Source organism: Bidens hawaiensis, unplaced genomic scaffold (assembly GCF_021521415.1).
Source record: "Bidens hawaiensis isolate Kalapana, Puna unplaced genomic scaffold, B.hawaiensis_p1.1 tig00039279_1, whole genome shotgun sequence".
In the NCBI taxonomy this organism is placed as follows: Eukaryota; Viridiplantae; Streptophyta; class Magnoliopsida; order Asterales; family Asteraceae; genus Bidens; species Bidens hawaiensis.
Window position 1 is genome coordinate 79,580 of NW_027496917.1, and position 19,697 is coordinate 99,276.

The 19,697-nt window shown below is 36.3% G+C and overlaps 1 protein-coding gene across 1 annotated transcript; it reads right to left on the reverse strand.

Moving 5' to 3' along the window:
• Nucleotides 1-5,813: 5,813 nt before the first annotated feature.
• LOC143591123 (anaphase-promoting complex subunit 2-like) lies at nucleotides 5,814-18,594 on the reverse strand. Its single transcript, XM_077071426.1, has 15 exons — nucleotides 18,342-18,594; nucleotides 16,021-16,110; nucleotides 15,696-15,927; nucleotides 14,965-15,203; nucleotides 14,564-14,877; nucleotides 8,605-9,018; nucleotides 7,800-8,001; nucleotides 7,598-7,712; nucleotides 7,425-7,513; nucleotides 7,229-7,348; nucleotides 7,052-7,140; nucleotides 6,765-6,846; nucleotides 6,307-6,483; nucleotides 6,153-6,221; nucleotides 5,814-6,069 (listed from the first exon to the last, which is right to left on the reverse strand). The coding sequence occupies exons 1-15, from the start codon at nucleotides 18,579-18,581 to the stop codon at nucleotides 5,947-5,949; spliced, it is 2,595 nt and encodes an 864-aa protein (XP_076927541.1). The 5' UTR covers nucleotides 18,582-18,594; the 3' UTR covers nucleotides 5,814-5,946.
• Nucleotides 18,595-19,697: the final 1,103 nt, after the last annotated feature.

The following is a 19,697-nucleotide window of genomic DNA, read 5'->3' on the forward strand; positions in this document are numbered from 1 at the left end:
CATGCGTCAAGTCGATCATGAGCTGGTTCAAGCTTGATAAGTGAAGCCCGGACTTGTACTCGAGCTTGTTTATGTTCGACTTGATTCAATCTTTAGTAAGTTAATCCTGAGTAACTGACAAACAGCTTTGCTCGTTTATGCGCTATGAGTGCATGACAAAACAAAACGAGTAACCCATGACAAATAAAAAAGCATGGGATGAAATGATTGGCCCTCCTGCAACCAAAGCCTTCATCTGGGTCCTCAAAGACAGCCCCATACCATTTTTAAAATTTAATAAATAGTTATTCCCACCACTTCTAAAGTATTCTTATCTAATAATAATAATAATTAAGAATTTTCGTCAAGTTTCTATATTGGGCCACTTTGCGACATCTTATTGATTCTAGAATTTTTGTTTGTTATAAATTTTGTTTATCTCTTCTATCGTAACGAACATAATAACAACTGATCGAATGCTAATTTTGTTTGTTTTCATATATTTTAGTTCCCATACCGTAACGAAGTAAATGGAAATCGACCGAATTCGCACAGACTAGCATGCCGCATTTTGTTTTAGTTATGATACCATAACGAACATTACGGAAACCAACCAAATGTCAATTTTGTTTTTGTTTTATTTTCTTTTCTTCTTCTTTTTATTAGTTCCGAACCTGTAACAAACATAACATTAACTGATTGAATTTGCATAGACTCGCCGCCTCAATAACCCGGATCAACAACGTTCGGGTTTTACTATGCCTAAGTTTTACTAAAAACTGATCGACATCACCCTATTATTCTACCTCAATTTTTATAATATTTTGGTTTTATGTTTGTTTGAGTTCTGGTACCATAACAAACACAACCGAAACCCACCGAATTGCGTTGACTTACCATCTTAACACCCGTATTACCCTCACCGCTTGGGTTGCCACTGCTCCGGTTTTACCAACCTGCTCCGGTATAACGCGTAGGGAAAACCCTAGTTTGATATCAAATAATATGTGATTTCTTTACTCAAGTGGATAAACATTGAGGTAAAAAACAAAAATAATAATACGTTTGTAGCCATTATCCTGCCACGTCATATATATGAGTTTCTATTGGATGATACAGTGCCACGTGTCGAACCTGATTTCCATCACTTTTTCCACGTGGCGTGACAAGATTGCCGATCTCAATGTACGAGATAAGAAGAACATTACGGCTTGTTATTATTGACCAATCCAATAGTTTGGTGTAAAGGTACGAGAATAAAAATAAAAGAGTAAAATTAATTATTATGATATTTATTTTATATTTTTTGATACTCTCTTAACTTTTATGCAAAATGCATAATTAGTGTGACATTTTGTTTTTATGTATTCCGATACTCCTGAGCAAATATTAAAATATTATTAAGTCCAAAAATTTATTTAATATATTTTTGAATTTTTCTTCTACATCTTTCACTAGTAAATGTGATTTTCTTTTAAGCATATATTAGTGAAGAGAGTATGAGGTGCTTGTTTTGAGTTCTCAAATTTGAGTTTGTCTTGAGTAATATTTCAGATTTGATTTAAAAAATTATTACTTATTTTAATGTTAATTATATATTATTTGTTATATATAGACATGCAATAATATTTATCATGTTTATATACATAACTTAGTCAATTAAGTTCACAAACCTAATCAAGCTTTATATATGAACTTCGGGGTTCAAATTAACTTGTTTCTTAAATGAACTTTAATTTAGACTTGAGTTCGGACTCGAATAAACTCAGATCTCTTAACTCATTTGGCTTAACTTATTTAGGTTTTTAATTTTGTTAAGCTGGTGTGTGTTCTCTCGCTCCTTTTATCATTTGTTGTTAAAAGGAATAAAGTACGTTAAATCTCAGTTTGTTAAAAAGCAGACCTTATAAGAAAATTGTACATTTCATTGCTCTTTCTTTTTTAAATAAAAGCTATTTTGTTTTATTTATTTTAAAATCAAAACGACAAAAGAAAATAAAATTATAAAACAAAACCCAAGTTGATTCCATTCTTTTCTTCGATTACGAAAAGTTAATTTTAATAAAGTATATACCAAGTGTTACGCTTTTATCATTAAGAGGATGCGCAATAATGGTTTCTTTTTCTTTATGACATATCATAACGTGTTTAATATATAGAAAATTTTTAAGTAAAAGAACTATTAAATCATATAATCTACTTGTACGTGATTTTTGTTAGATATGATATAAAAGTTCGAAAGAGATTGCCGTAAGTGATTACACATTGTCTTGCATATAGTTAAATCAAAAGTTACATGTGTTTATATGGTTATCATTCTTCTTAACTGAAAATCCGTTTTTTATTGAACGCTTCTATGTATAAAAATAATTATAAAAATTTATAATAAGTGGATAAGGATATCCATTTCAAGCCAACCCAGCTTTCTTTCATCTTTATAAAAGTTATTTATTTTGATTTGAAGTTGTTTTTAACTTGTTGTAAACAAGTGTATATATAATTATGCGTCGTGTGACAAAGTAGAATCAAATAAGATTTAACTTATTATATTAGAGTATAACATAATAAAGATAATCCACAATTAGTGGTGTGGGTGGACATTGCATGGCAAGTTGATTAAGACAATACAGCCTTAATTTAACCACTAATTAACCACAAATGATTAGCTTAATACTTAAACAAATGGGTTCTACATTAAAATAAATCTTGTTGGAGGATCTAAGAAAATCGTTTATAAAAAAATGTTCTAATTAATAACGGTCGAGACTTATCCCATACTTTAGCGAATTAAATATAGTTATAATTTTATCCTAGTTAAATCACATATGATAACTATTTCAGTATAGAAAAAAAAGGAATATTGGTTTTAAATAATCCCAACTATGTTCTATTGGTAAATAAATGTCCGAACTTCAAAATTGTCTGGTGGCGGTACAAACTAAAGGGGTATTTGTTTTAAATAGACCGCGACTAACGGAGGGTAACTCCGTTAGTGATTTTCTGACGTAGCAAGCCTACTTGTCAAATGCTTATGTGGCGAATACGTGGATGCTTATGTGGAAAAAGTTGAGGGTGGTTTTGGTTTTCTTTCAAGGTTCAAGGGTGTGAAATGAAACATGATATTACAACTTCCATCTTCATCATTTCATTCACGTTTTTCTTTCCGATGCTTCCGGCATCTACTCCAGCGAGCTTTTAACGCCAAATTAATGACCGAAACGCCAAATTAAGGTTCATTACTAGTTGATTACATCTTTTGATTCGTAACCCCAATCCAAGATGGACACAACCTCTATTATGCTTTTACAGGCTATAGATCGTTTCCTAAATGCGTCTTAAATAGCCGACGGAATCACGAAATTTACCCTATGAAAGCATACGTTGCCCTCTGTTGATACACCGTCACCATCGGAACTCTGACGAGCCATAAATTCTTCGATTCATTTTCAATCGGGTAAACATTTTTATGCATTCTAATCATCTTCATTCTCTTATCAAAACCCCTTTGTCAATTAAAATTTACAGAGGCTTTTTTTGGGTTTGAATGATTAGGGTTTATATTGATTTGTGATTGTTGACTAATGTATAAAAATGATGTGCCTGCCTGCTCATCATCATCAGATGCCAAGTAAGCTGCTTATGTAATTAATTTTTAACAACTAGGCGTGCCACATCAGAAAATCACTAACGGAGTTAACTTCCGTTAGTCGCGGGCCGTTTAAAACAAATACCCCTTTAGTTGGTACCACCATCAGGCAACTTTGAAGTTAGGACCGTTATTTACCAATAGGGCATAGTTGGGATTATTTAAAACCAATATTCTGAAAACAAAAGTTAATGATTTTAATAATCCATGGATTAGAGAATTTTCACTGACGAAAAAAATTCATCGGTGAAGATAGAAACTGTTAATGTTTTGGTGAAATCTCATGGAAAAAACCAAGCTTAGGTAAAACTTCATACACGGATCACAGTAGACGTGACTTATGGGTCAGGGTCAATATTATTAGCCGGTGTATCAGTTCTAGTTTTTTTATAGTTATAATCCAAATTATATAATTACGTGACATCTGATATGTTAATAGTTTTTTTAAAGTTATAATCCAAATTATATAATTACGTGTCATCTGATCTGTTAAAAGTATCGTTATTAATTTATCTGTTTTTGTTAATTTCCCATGAAAATAAGATAGCATTTCATGATTGACACTTGTGTTGTTTTTCAGTCTACATCTAAAAAAGATTAGATAACATGAGAAAAAGAGATGTGAAGTACATATTCAATGAACTTGTAAACTTTATCCTATAAGATCAATGCAAATGCCCTCAACTATTGAGTTATCTTTTTATCAATAATATTCAAAGATGTTAAATTATAAAAGTTTTTGAAAGTTATGTTTTTTTTGTTTTTTATGTTTTATCTTACATGATTCCATGAATACACTCCAGAACATATATTTTGAAGGCTAATTGCATAGTATGTATAAATAGACATTAGATTTTTATAAGAGATCGGTTGTCGATCTGACTATTTTACTGGTTTATTATTTAGACCATTTTAAAAACGAGATAGCGTCATAAACAATTTAAATTTAAATATACTTGTATAACTATTTTTTTTAAGTGAAACCCCCTTTATATTTTTGCATGAATTTGCAATGCCGATAAAAGAAGAGTCTGAAAAATTATGATGTACGAAGTAGTAAATGAATTAGTAAATAAGATTTTTAAATGAACCAGTCAAATTCATAAACAACCGATCCAAGTCAAAAAGAGAGTAGAATACTCAACCAAACCAAATGTGTAGGTGGTTTCATCTACCCGGCTGATCCAAAACGGTTTTAAAAAGATTGGGCACGCAAACTTATAAATAACATATCAAGCTATTTATACCAAAGAGCTTCTTCTAGTCTAGTCTAGTGGCATTCCTCTTCTAAGTGATTGAAGATTCTAATCTTATGGTGAACAAAAGTAAAAATCAAGACAAAAACATTTTCATATTAATTAATAATAATTCTAGAAAAAATTCCCCAAAGAGGAAATGTGGAAAACTTTGTGTAATGATTGACATGGGCATGACCAATTGAGTCTAAGAATGTATATAAGTTACAAATAATTGAACAGAAATAATAGAGGCGTAGTTGAGGATAAGTTCATCACCTTCTTTTATATATACTTCAAGAAGGAAAATATCTATACAACTCATGCACCTTTTCTTGCATCTAGACTAAAAATCATGATTGATATATTTGTCTTAATTAGCATAAGATATTATTTCTATCCCTAATTAAAACTAATACAAAAAATGAACTATTTCCTTACAAATCATTCCACACTAAAGATAAGAAAGAAATAGACTTAATAATAAGTTTAGATATATGATAAAGTTAAGAGGTATAAAATATAAGAATTATAAATAACCTCTACACAACAAATACAATAATTATTAAGAAACCTTTTCTTTATAGAATTATTAAGAAACCTTTTCTTTATAGAAATAAAATAAAATAAAGCATAGTTAAAAAAAAAACAAAATTGCCCAAGTTAAAATAAAGCCTAGTTAAAAGAAAAACAAATAAAATAATTATTAAGAAACCTTTTCTTTATAGAAAGAAAATAAAATATCAAGAAAAACAAAATTGCTCAAGTTAAAAGCCTAGAGAAGAGCAAATATCATCCCTTTTTAACTGTTGCGCCTCAACGCATTTCGGAGAGAACCAGCTAGCTCAAGGTTCGAGTGGTGGCATTAAATTATCCCCAATATAATCAACGAAGTATGATTCCAATTGTTTGTATCCATAGCAATGAGCAAGACCTTACCTTTACTCAACCACAAATTTAAGTTTCATTAATCAAAGTCATCTAAAAATCATGAAAGATTGAATGTTTCTAATTTTTCAACCAAATTAACAACATACAGTTATAAATATTGACAAATTTAAATAAAGCATTTCCTAGCATTTGCTTTTACTTCTTTATAGTATACGTGCCGTCTCTAAGTTCTAACTTCTCTTCTGCAACTAAACCCGACAAGAAGCTTTGAAGTTGTTGGACTGATTTGTCATAAACAGGAGGGTTTGCACAAAATATCTGCAACACCATAACAAAATATTGTCTTATTTTAATGAAATGATGAAAATACCCTTGCGTAAAAACAAAAAACCGTCGGTTACCTTGAGACTGTTATGAATCCGCTCCAGTCCCATGCTACCGACATTTTTAAGCATTCCAAAGATATATTTCTGTACCAAAAGTTGAAGCATGTGACTACTAGTGAAATGACTTTAGTACCGTACAGTTGATATCGTTAATATATTAAAAATGTACCTCAAACACGGTCATTTCTTTTCTTAACTGATCTTCAACTGAAGCCACCGATGTTTCAGCTTCATCGTCTGCGCCCAACGCCTCATTATTTACGGTTTTGCCACCATCCGCCATGCCATCCACCAGTGTGTACACGTGGTCAGACGAATCTGTACCTGCTAACTCAGCAACAATCCCCTGCATCACATTAAGTTAATAAAGTTAACTTTGTTAGTTACTATTAGTTAGTGTTGACCAAATGTTGACTTTGTTAAATACTATCAGTTAGTGTTTACCAAACGTTGACTTTGTTAGTTACTGATAGCGAGTCTTGACCAAATGGTTGGCTTTGTTAGTTAGTTTTTTGTTACGTAAGTTAGTTATTTCTTACCAAACTCGGTTATAATATTATATATAGAGGTGTATAGTCTCTCTTTTGTAACTAATATGATAACATACAAATTCTCATAAAAACCAACCTTGGTTATCCAGAAGTTTATCCGTCTTTGAAGTGTGTCTACAGGGACCCCAATAGCAGCTGCAAGATTTTTGGAGGTCCAACTGAAACAAAAAATATAAAATATGCAGATAAGTGGTGTGAAATGACCAAAATACCCCTACTATTACAAATAATACAACGGGACTACTTGTGTTGCGTTTGTTTGTTCGCATAAGTTTGAACCAGTGGTTTACTTTCCAACACTTGAGAACCAAAAGTGAAACTTTGATAAATCACAGGGGCCATTTGTGTAAATCAAAATTTTACCTTGTTTGATCCTGAAATTGCATAATGATTGAAGCATGTACCGGAGTGACTGTGAACTGCAAAGTTTTATCTCCAAATTCCAATTCCAACTGTCACGTGAGTCAAAAGTTTCCGTTTAGAAAGTAATAACGATAAATAAACGAATCGAAAATAAAGTTAAATAAAAATGTGACTGACCTTCACAGTACCGAGGTTTTTCTTCCATAGAAGCTTACGGGGAGTTTTGATTTCATGAAATCTTTTAGCATAGTCGGTCAAAAGCCGGTCAACGGCCTCTGGTAATTTCACATCCTCTTCCTGTAATTTCATATTTAATTAAAATATTATTGATGGTAAATACAAATATTTAAAACTTGTAAGTGATAAGTCATACCTGGATAGGTGGCCAGAAATTTGAAGATATGATCGAAGCATCAAGGATATCAAATGAAACCTCGTTATCTGAATAAATTGGAAACAATGCTAACCGAAAAAAAAAAAAAACACAGATGTATTAAGAAAGGTGTTTGTTATAACTTGCATTATAATGTTAAATTTATTATATACCTGATTGAGATGATTTATTTATGGTGGCTTTTACGTTCGTGTTTGTTCGTTTTGAATCAATTAAATCGTTAAGCATGATTTCACATTTCTGCATGCTGCTTTCACCAAAATGTATCTGAATGTAATGATAAGAATTATAATATAATTAGATGCTAATAATTCAATAACCGGAAGTCATAATATTTATTTGCAAAACACTTACCTTAAGCAGCTCTAATGTCCGTATTTCAGTGTCGATGTCGTAATCAGTTTTGTTAAGAAGCTTTTCAGCTAACATAACACGATACTCGTTTATTAACTGATCTTTTGAACCAATTATGCTAACAATCATCCCGAGTACATCAACTTTTCTTCTGTATCGACTCCCCTTTAACGGGTCAGCCTCAACCGGGTCGGGTTCCCACCTGAAACGTGTAAGAAAATAAAAAAAATTGACAAAAGGTGTTTCGGGTCAACCCAACAGACCTATTTTGACCCGAACCTAGGCCTGTAAACAAACTGAACATTCAGTGAACTGGTCGGCTGGAAGTTAGTTTATGTTCATTTATTTAAAATAAAACAAACGAAAAATGATCAAAACTTTTTGTTCATTTAGTTAAGCGAACAAACATGAAAACATGTCGTGTTCGTTCATTTATTTTTGTTAACGTTGATTTATGCTCATTAATGATTGCTAGCTAAGTTTGCTCGTTTATGTATTCACTTATTGTTAAGCCCGTTACAACTATGTCTAGTTTTATTTGAGTAAAATATCACTCATTACAACTTAATCTAGTTTTATCACCTTTTTAGGCTCAGCATATTAATATTCATGTTAATTTTCAATTGGTTCATCTATGTTCAGTTATATTCGTTCATGAACCAATCGTTTATACAATTAAAAAACGATAATAAACAAACATGAACAAGTTCATTTCCTTAACGAACAAACATGAACAAAAAAAACCCCGTTTGTTCAACTATTCGTGTTTGATCGTTTGTTTGGTTAAAGTTTAATTATAACATACCGTTGGATATCTATCCATGTTTGCTTGTCATCAGCATGAATATCATCATCAAGACTGTTGCTTTCTTGATTTTCTTCATCTCGGTTTAACTCTTCTAGAAGACTATCTCCATTTCCCTGGCCGCTATTATTGCCACCTGTACCGTCAGTAAGCATTGTCACAATACATTTAATGGTATCTTTCCTTCCTCTTAAATATTCCCGAATTGGTTCACCAACAGCTTCTAGAAACACTCCTGCAGGGTCTATTGTTCTAAGCGCTTTTATAGTTGAAACATATTGATGCAATATATCATTCGTTGACGCGCCGGCTGTCAATAATCTGTATCTCAGAGCGGAGATGAACGAGTTGACAAGCTTCGAGTGTTGACCGGTGTACTCCAGACATTGTTTCAAATCTTCAATCACTGGAGCACTAATGCCATAATTATAAACATTTGTTATTATTAGCTTTAATTTGAACTTATTGAAGTATTATTAATAAGTAAAGTTAAATACGGTTTAAATCACTGCGGTTTGACCCAAACACTTTTAGTCCATCAGTTTAAATTTGACTTTTTTAGTCCAATAATTTCAATTTCGTATCTGATGCAATCAATGGTTCAATCCATGTTCGTGTTAGTCCGTTGGGCCAGACCGATTCAGCAGGCCCAAATCGAAGCCCAACAGGCCCAGGCCTATACATGGAGCAGGAACAGCAGATTGAGGAAGGCCCAAGTTAAGGGGGGTCGGCTGGTGACTTGCAGAACAAGCTGGAACATTTATTAATTTAAGTCTTTATTTTTTTTGAGTATTTGAATTTATCTATGATTGTGTTTCCTTTTATTTAGCTTTAGGGTTTGCCTTTAAATACTCTGTTTATTGTCATTGTTGGGAGATTGATTTTCTTTGAGTTTTTATATACAAATAAGTTCCAGCTTTTATTCGTGTGTTTAATTCCGACGTGATTGCGTGAGAAACTGCATCAATTGGTATTAAAGCCATGGATGCACGAGGTGACCGTTTCCAGAGACATCCCCATAGAAACGCCGACCGAGGCAACGAGGCGTGTAGAAGAGATCGCAAGGCTGCAACAACGAATCTGGGATTTGGAGTGGCAGTACGAAGATCAATTCGAGGAGACGGAGACCGACTCTGTTATCCGGGATGACGGAGCCGGCTATCAAAACCCGTTCGCGCAACCTGAGCGGTGGAATCCGTTTGGTCGACGTGAACATCCACGTGATGTGGAGAGGTCCGATCCCCTGCGAGGTCTTGGGATGAAGATCGAAGTACCAGAATTCGAAGGAAGAGCTCAACCAGACGAATTCATTGATTGGCTACACACGGTTGAACGTGTGTTCGATTTACGTGACATTCCCGACAAATACAAGGTAAAACTCGTCACCATTAAATTACGAAAATATGCATCGTGGTGGGAACATGTAAAAAAAAATGGGCTCAAGAGGGGCGGTCGAAGGTTGAGACATGGGACAAGATGCGGAAGTTACTCCGTAATAAGTTTTTACCACCTAACTATCGCCAAGAAGCATTCTTGGATTATCATAACCTTTCCCAACGGACTTCCACCATTGAGGAGATAATTGTTGAATTTGATAGGTTACGTATGCGTTGTGGAGCCGACGAGGAAGAAAAACAAGTGATTGCCCGGTTTTTAGGGTTGTTACGTTCTGACATTGCTGATGTGGTTCAGCTACAACCATATTGGTCGTATAACGATGTGTGTCAACTTGCGCTGAAGGTAGAAAAACAATTAAAGGCAAAAGGCAAAACAACGGCAGGAATATTTGGTCCAGCCCGAGCCAAACCCGCGAGGGGAACCGGAGTCACCACAGCGGCATCGGGTTCTAAAATCGGGTCAACCAAACCTGAAGGTTCCTCGGTGACGATGCCATCTGTTAACACCCCATCTGCCACGAACAAGTTAACCAAATGTTATCGTTGTCAGGGCCTTGGTCACTTTGCTCGAGAATGCCCGAATAAACAGCTCGTCACTCTCACCGACGATACTAATCCCGTGTATGACACCAATGATGAACAACCAGATGACGACCGAGCCGAGGTGATTTATCCCGATAATGGGGAGACTTTAATAACACAGCGAGTCCTAAGTGTCGTCCCGACACGAGCTGTTGACGATATGTTGTGGCTTCGCAACAATATTTTTAGAACCAAATGCACATCGAAAGGCAAAGTTTGTACCGTTATTATTGATGGGGGGAAGTTGTGAAAACATGGTTGCTACCAGTATGGTGGAGAAGCTAGGATTACCAGTTGAACCCCATCCCGATCCTTATCAACTGACGTGGCTAAAAAAAGGTAATGTGGTGAAAGTCCATCAGAGATGTGTTGATCAGTTTAGTATTGGTAATCGTTATTCAGATGAGGTTTGGTGTGAAGTTATCCCAATGGATGCGTGTCACATTCTGTTAGGGAGGCCATGGCAATATGATAGGAAAACACGACATGACGAGTTCAACAATACTTATTCTTTTAAAAAGATGGAGTTAACGTTACATTGGCACCACTTGACACACGCAAAGCCGGAATGGAAGCACTTGTCTTGACTAAATCAGCTTTTCTAGATTTCACGCGTTATTCGAAACCACCAGTTATGTTTGCTATGGTGGTCGCTGAAAGCAACCCCGTGGTGGCCGAAATTCCAACTGATTTGCAACCTCTTATGGTTGAATTCAGTGATGTTTTCCCAACTGATATACCGGCTGGGCTACCCCTTATGCGCGAGATACAACACTGCATTGATTTCGTGCCGGGGGCGGTAATCCCGAACAAACCCGCTTATCGAATGAATCCTAAAGAATTCGAAGAGCTACATAGACAGGTGATGGAACTCCTCGATAAGGGTCTTATCCGTGAAAGCATGAGTCCTTGCGCGGTCCCGCGTTGTTAGTACCTAAAACCAATGGTACATACCGCATGTGCATCGACAGTCGCGCCGTGAACAAAATCACTATAAAATATAGGTTTCCTATCCCGCGTTTCGATGATCATCTCGATCAGTTGGCGGCGCTAAGGTATTTTCTAAAATAGACTTGCGAAGCGGGTATCATCAAATCCGAATGAGACCGTGGGACGAATGGAAAACAGCTTTCAAAACGCATGACGGATTATATGAATGGATGGTGATGCCGTTTGGTCTTTCGAATGCACCAAGTACTTTTATGCGCCTTATGAACCATGTATTTAAAAATCTGATAGGGCGATGCGTCGTCGTTTATTTCGACGACATCCTGGTGTTTAGCAAAAGTCTTCCACAACATCTACAAGATCTGCGACAAGTTTTTTCTATCCTTCGGGAACAAAAACTCTACGCCAATGGAAGTGTCACTTTTTGTTAAACGAAGTCCTTTTTTTGGGGTATCTCATTTCGGGGAATGGGATTCGGATGGATGAGTTGAAGATCGAGGCTATCACTTCTTGGCCAACACCCTCTACCCTTCACGATGTTGGGAGTTTTCATGGGTTGGCATCGTTCTATCGCCGCTTTATACGGAATTTCAGCTCAATTGTGGCTCCTATAACTGACTGCCTCAAAGGAAGCCATTTTAAGTGGACTCCCGCGGCCTCCGCGGCTTTTGAAGAATTAAAGCTACGAGTGACTCAAGCACCTGTACTCGCTTTACCCGACTTCCAGATCACCTTCCAAGTTGAATGTGAGGCTTCCGGGTTTGGAATTGGGGGTGTTTTAAGTCAAAATACTCGACCATTGCGTTTTTTAGTGAAAAGCTTAGTGAAGCGAGATAGAAGTATAGCACATATGATAAAAGAGTTTTATGCTATCAACCGAAGTTTGGAGTATTGGCGGCACTATTTATTACCAAACGAGTTTATTTTATTTTTGACCATCAGGCGCTGAAGTTTATTCAAGGCCAACATAAGCTTATCCCGCGTCATGCTAAATGGGTTGAATCTTTACAGGAGTTCTCGTTTGTGATTCGGCACAAATCGGGCGTTACAAACACCGTAGCCGATGCTCTAAGCAGGCGACGCAACCTGCTTACCTCTCTGCAAGTTCGGGTTGAAGCTTTTGGCACGTTTTGTACCCTTTATCCCGATGACCCTGAGTTTTCGGCAATTTGGGCTTCCTGCCAATTAGCGCCTAAGGAGTACTCACTACAGGACGGGTTTTTATTTAAAGGGATGAAATTATGCGTTCCTAAATGTTCGTTGCGGGATGCCATTGTTTTAGAGGGGCACCGAGGGGCGTTGGCGGGGCATGTTGGCCGTGATAAAACGCTTAAGTTGATCAAAGAACGTTTTTTCTTGCCAAAGATGAGTACGGATGTCACCCGGATAGTTGAACGTTGTTGGATCTGTCACATTGCCAAGATGCAACACTCTAATGCGGGTCTCTATATGCCATTACCCGTGTCTGACGGGCCATGGGAAGATGTCAGTTTAGACTTTGTTGTCGGTCTACCCCGCACTCAACGCCAAAAGGACTCGGTAATGGTTGTTGTTGATAGGTTCTCTAAAATGGCACACTTTATTCCCTGTGCTAAGACTTATGATGCAAGTCAAGTCATGTGGCCCGATTATATTTTTCTGAGATAGTGCGATTGCATGGTGTGCCTAAAACAACCTCAGACCGGGATGTCAAGTTTGTGGGACACTTTTGGAGGACGTTGTGGAGGCGGTTGGGTTCGCGCCTGAATTTTAGTAGCGCCTACCATCCGCAAAGTGATGGGCAGACGGAGGTCACAAATCGCAGTTTAGGAAATTTGTTGCGCAGCCTTGTTGGGTCTAATCCGAAAAATGGGATTTAGTTCTTCCACAAGCCGAGTTTGCTTACAATCGGTCTACTCACAGGTCTACAGGTATGACTCCTTTTCTGATTGTTTATGGGCGTAATCCTTTTACACCGTTGGACCTTGCCCTGTTTCCTACAACAGAACACTTCAGTGCGGAAGGTGAAGATCGGGCTGCGCAAATCAAGTTAATACACCAGCAGGTTCGTGAACAGATTGTCAATAACAATATTGTGTTTAAGGAGGGTGATCTTGTCTGGATACATCTTAGTAAAGATCGTTTCCCTGGTGGTCGTGCGAGTAAGTTACATCCGCGCGCAGATGGTCCATTCAAGGTGTTGGCAAAGATCAATGACAACGCATACAAAATCGATTTGTCGGGCCATTATAATGTCTCTGCTACTTTCAATATATCCGACTTGTCTCCTTATTTGCCAGAAATGGATGATCCGTTCAACTCGAGGACGAGTCTCATCAAAGAGGGGGAGAATGATGCAATCAATGGTTCAATCCATGTTCGTGTTAGTCCGTTGGGCCAGACCGATTCAGCAGGCCCAAATCGAAGCCCAACAGGCCCAGGCTTATACATGGAGCAGGAACAGCAGATTGAGGAAGGCCCAAGTTAAAGGGGGTCGGCTGGTGACTTGCAGAACAAGCTGGAACATTTATTAATTTAAGTCTTTATTTTTTTTGAGTATTTGAATTTATCTATGATTGTGTTTCCTTTTATTTAGCTTTAGGGTTTGCCTTTAAATACTCTGTTTATTGTCATTGTTGGGAGATTGATTTTCTTTGAGTTTTTATATACAAATAAGTTCCAGCTTTTATTCGTGTGTTTAATTCCGACGTGATTGCGTGAGAAACTGCATCAGTATCAATTGAAGTCCCGTCCACTAACCCCATCCAAATTCTGTCAACTTTTTATTACAATACCAAAATACCCTTGGACTATTTGTGCTACTTAAACATAATAATAAAATCTTTAGGGCCCATTTAAAACATCACAAAATTAAATAATTTAAGTGGGTCCCAAAGATTTTATTATTTTGAATAACACAAGTATTCCAAGGGTATTTTGGTCTTTTTAATTGAAAGTTAACGTAAATTTTGGATGGGGTTAGTGGGCTGATTGTTACGAAAATAAACCTACCATATTCAACTCTAATAAGTAACAACATCTGGAAAATTAACCTGTCCGGATAATCCACGATGATCTCAAACAGTTTAGCGATTCTCAAATCTTGCAAAGTTTCATAAGCAAAATATTCCAATCTTAACTGCCATCTGATTATTCCTTCAGATGGTTTACCAGCTTTTTGATAGCAAGATGACGGAGTCGATGCTAAGGGAGATTTAGCTATTTCAGGGCTAAGAGAGCTCATTGAATCACCAAGATAATCAAGAAGTGCATGTAAAAACTGCAGAGGTACAGCCTGTATCCATCCCATAATAGATTCCAAAACAGACGTTCGGTAATCATCGCCAGCTAGATCAAAAACTTTAGCCTGTAACGGTTCATAAAATGTAACGTAAGATAAAAAAAACTTATAATAAAAAACAAGTATTTAATAAGTTTAACACGCAATGTTCACCTTTAAGAGCAAGAATATTGTGGATGCGTATGCGTCTTCGGTCATAGATGTGAATCCAAGATTTCTGAGGTTATGAACAACCATTCCTATGTTCCTAACTAACTTGTTCTGCAAGGTTTTGTTCTGATCATAGGTTCCATCAATATCCATGTTTCTAGGTTGATCATTGTCTTCATAATCTCCCGCCATGACTGTACTTAATTCCTCTAATCTTCTTTTGAAGTACACGTGAAGTATCTCTATAAACATGTTAAAGCGCCATAAATATTCGAAATTCTAACTCGGTTTAAGTTTCACTTTAATCATTGTGGTCTTTAATTATTTATCTTGCCAAATAAAAAATATTTTGCATAAAAAGGTAACCAATTTTGTAATCTTCAAAAGGCTCAATCTTTCAAAGAATTCATAAAGGGTAATTGATGACATGGCAGTTGACGTGTTGCTAAGTTTGACCATGTTGACTTTTTTTCTGACGTGGTACTTGAAAATCGTTTTACTTGCAAGATTCCCCTAAATATATTTTTCTTTTTCTTTTTTTTTTTAAGATTTAAGCTTTTTAAATGAGGTGAAAACAACCCAGAAATAAGAATTTGATCAAAAGTGGTTACCTTTTATCTGCAAATGGACCATTAAAAAAATAGCATGATTAACAAATGTGTGTTTAGAATTGAGATAAAAGTTAGGTTAAAAAGAGCAAGAAAGTGCATAATATAACCTTCAGAAACACCTACCAGTAAAGTGGCGTGGCATGGTGGTCATAAGAACAGACGAGATAATTAATCGATATTTAGAAAAGAAGATTTTTTCCATATCTAAAGAGTACCCATCTGTTGATGTATTACTTTCTTGGCATAGTTGTAAAGAGTTAACCAACATCAATAAACACTTTTCTTGATATTGTTTTTCCCGTGATATTTCTTCCAAAGCTTTGCACAATACTAACTCCACCGCCTCGTCTTGCAACTGTTTGAATATATACCAAATACATAACTTCAAATCACATGTAAATATTAATAGCAACTGAATAATTGAGACAAAACCAAATGCATGTCGTACATTTCCGTCACTAACTTCAGAGTCGGTGACGTTTTTATAAGCATCAAAATTCTTCCAAAACTTAGGCGCGTAATTCTTCTCTAACATGCCCTGCTTACATCAAGCGACATTAATGATTCAGAAGAGTGACAATTCAATACACGTGGCAGCATTATAACCAACAAATACATGCTTAAACATACTAAAAGACAGCAACAAGGAAGCCTTGGTAAGATAGCATACAGCCATGCACGAACACATATTTGCTTCGCTATCGAGTTACCACTATGCCAAGTTTTAACTTATATCTTTTTGAATTACCTGATAGCATGGTTTAAAAAACGGTCTGAGGCGGCGCCTCGAGATGAGGCGGTGAGAAAACGAATATGAGGCAGCACCTCACATGGTTCTTTAATGCGTACGCCTCTATGGTCTGAGGCGGTGAAATCTGAGTGAGGCTGGGCGGATGAGTGAGGCGGTAGCAGTGTTGGAAATGATTTCAATGGGCAATTGCTAGGGTTAAATGGAGCAAAATGTGTACCTAGAACATGCGAGGGTCTTCAAACGACGCTTAGAACCCAAGTTTTGTTTCCATTGCTACCTTAACCCTAGTTTTTATATTTTCTAAAACACGTTCTTTCCTTTTAAGCTTTTTTTTTTTCACAAAACTTCATTTTTTAACCCCAACTTTACATCTTTATTGAATTTAACCCTAGACATTAATACACAAATTTATACCTTATATTTAACTTTTTATAAAATATATATTTTTTCTACTTATCTTTTATTCCGCCTCTGGCTTACGCCTCATTTCGCCTAGAGGCATATGCCTCATGAGGCTAAGAGGAAACGCCTCGAGGCATGATTCCGTACTTTTAAACCTTGCCTGATAGTGAACTTGTCTAATCATATAGCTTTTAACTTTTATCTTTTTGAGTTACCTGATGATGATAATTTTCCTGTGATTCAAATTCAAGTTTTAACTCTAGATTAGGCAGCATTGAATTAGTTTTTCATGCTGAACAGTCGCATAATTCAAAGCTAAAAACTCTTTGACTAAACTAGCACCACAGCATTAGTTTTGCTATTCCCGTTTAGTAAACAAGACTAAATTGATGCCTGTCTACTGTAAACAACGCTGCGCATGTAACCGACGCCAGTTACTTGTGCAGAGCGCTGGGTTAAGCACATACTGGGCCAGGCTACATGCGTTTGCCGGCACCAAAACGTGCGCAGCTGACATTTAAACATGCGTAACCGACTGATGAACATGCTTAACCAGTGCCAAAACCAGAAGCAAAGCTGAAATGTGCAGCAACCCCAAAAAAAAAACATTTTTTAAACCAACCCATTTTGACCCAAAACCCATTCTAACCTGATGCCCTTCGGCCCAACCCGGTCTAGACCCGAACCAAAATAACCCTTTCCGAATCAACCCATTCCAACCCAAATCCGTTCCGACCCATGACCCGAACCCACCCGACCCGACCCATTTGCCAGTCCTACCATTCACACAACTTTCGGCTAAACTATTACAACCTAGTAATTTCCAATAACTTCAAACCCGAAACAAAACACAACTCGAAAACCATAACACACCCGTAACGATAGAGCAAACTGTTCTTCAACCAACGACCGAAGACCATTCTTGCACAAACCACACATCCAATTGAAACTTGGAATAATAATCCAATAAAATATACATCAATTAAAAAAAAAACTTCTTAACCCAGCCCATTTTGACCCGAGACATGTTCTGACCCAATCCCTTTCGACCCGACCCCTTTCGACCCGAACCAAAATAAACTTTTTGAATCGATCTGTTCCGACCACCCTAACCCGTTCTGACCATCAGTGCCGAAAACCAGAAGCAAAGCTAAAATGTACCGCAATTTTGATCCATTTAAAAAAAATTAAGCCAACCCATTTTGACCCAATCCCTTTCGACCCGAACCAAAATAACCTTTTCAAATCGACCTGTTCCGACCCTAACCCGTTCTGACCACAGTGCCGAAAACCAGAAGCAAAGCAAAAATCTACAACAACTTAAAAAAAATATTTTTTTTAAACCAACCCATTTTAACCCAATCCCTTTCGACCCGAACCAAAATAATCTTTTCGAATCGACCTGTTCCGACCCTTACCCATTCTGACCATCAGTGCCGAAAACCAGAAGCAAAGCTAAAATGTACAACAATTAAAAAAAACATTTTTTTAAACCAACCCATTTTACCCCGACCCCTTTCGACCCGAACCAAAATAACCTTTTTTGAATCAACCTGTTCCGACCCTAACCCGTTCTAACCCATAATTTCAAATCCGAAACAACACACATAGCACACCTGTAACGACACAACAAACTGTTCTTCAACCAACGATCTAAGACCATTCTTGCACAACCCACACACATCCAACTGAAACTTGGAGTAATAATCCGATAAATTAACACCACCACCATTAACGATCGTTTCCGTAACCAAACAGAAGCTGTTCCAGTTCTCTAACATCTCAAAGATCGAAGCTTTATTAACCGAATCCAAAACCCCCAAATTACACATTGATGATATCGCGTCTATTGGCATTTTGTGGCGGATTTGATCAAATGTTTATGGTGAGAGTAGTGAGGATTAATTAACGTGCGAATTGGGGTTTGAAGAAGACTAATTTGAAGTATGAAGGATGTCAAGAATGAAGAACCCTAGGTTTTTGCCGCCATTTTGGTATGTATTCAAGTATTATGAATTCGGGTTTGGGTTAACAATAATGATTTGCTTCTCGGTTTATATATTTTATATTTTTTGAAAAATTATACTTCCAGTTCTTTGTTGGCTTCAGAGTTTGTCTTGGATATTTTCTGAAAAATTATACTGTCAGTTGTCGTTTGACAGTTGTTGTGTCGCCAAAGGAGCATAAATATGATGTAGCACACAGTAAGACTAAAATCCGAGTGACTTTGGATTTAAACTGACAACTTTGCATAAGGTCTTACTTAAATCCTTTAGACATGTCTCATACACACACATACATATATATACGTGTATATATAAAATGAGGCTTTAAACCACAGCGAGGTGTTAAGGAGAAGGGCTTTGAAGCCTTGTTTCCTACGTGGCGATGACGCGAAGGGGTTTTAAAACCCCTCCATAATGAACAGCCTTATTGTCATAATCTACTAAAAATGACACAAGTGGATTAAATTTAAGTCGTCATTGAATAACCTAAGCCTTCCTGCCAATAAATCAAAAATGGGGATGAAAATCATTAATTTATTGATTAGTTTTTTTTTTCTTCTTATGAATATGTAAGTTTTATTTTTGTATAGTATAATGGTTGTGGGCCAAGTTGATGGACATGCTTTAGGTGAATGGCAGGTTAATTCAATGGTTTGGTTTTGGTTAACGATAAATCAAACTAGTCATATGTGACATAAAAGTTAAATGCCCGGTTTACATGGCTGGTTCAGAGGTTCAACTCGTCAACTTGGCTCGAATCATTATTATATTATTATGATAAAAGAGTAAACTATTTAAATCTTTACGTTATGTTGGTGTTTATGAAAGGTGAAAAATAAGACTTTATTATTGAATAAATCGCAAGCATCAATCACAAGATTGAAAGAAAACATCAAGCTATTTTCATTTTTATGGGTGAAGAATAACGAAGATGGTGAATCTTAAATTGAAAGATTAGTGTTTTTT

Coding starts and splice junctions, on each gene's coding strand:
- LOC143591123 (XM_077071426.1), bottom strand. CDS start 18,581: ATGCCAATAGACGCGATATCATCAATGTGTAATTTGGGGGTTTTGGAT. Junction 15,928..16,020: donor CTGAAGTTAGTGACGGAAAT/GTACGACATGCA, acceptor ATATTCAAACAG/TTGCAAGACGAGGCGGTGGA. Junction 6,070..6,152: donor GGATTCATAACAGTCTCAAG/GTAACCGACGGT, acceptor ATGGTGTTGCAG/ATATTTTGTGCAAACCCTCC.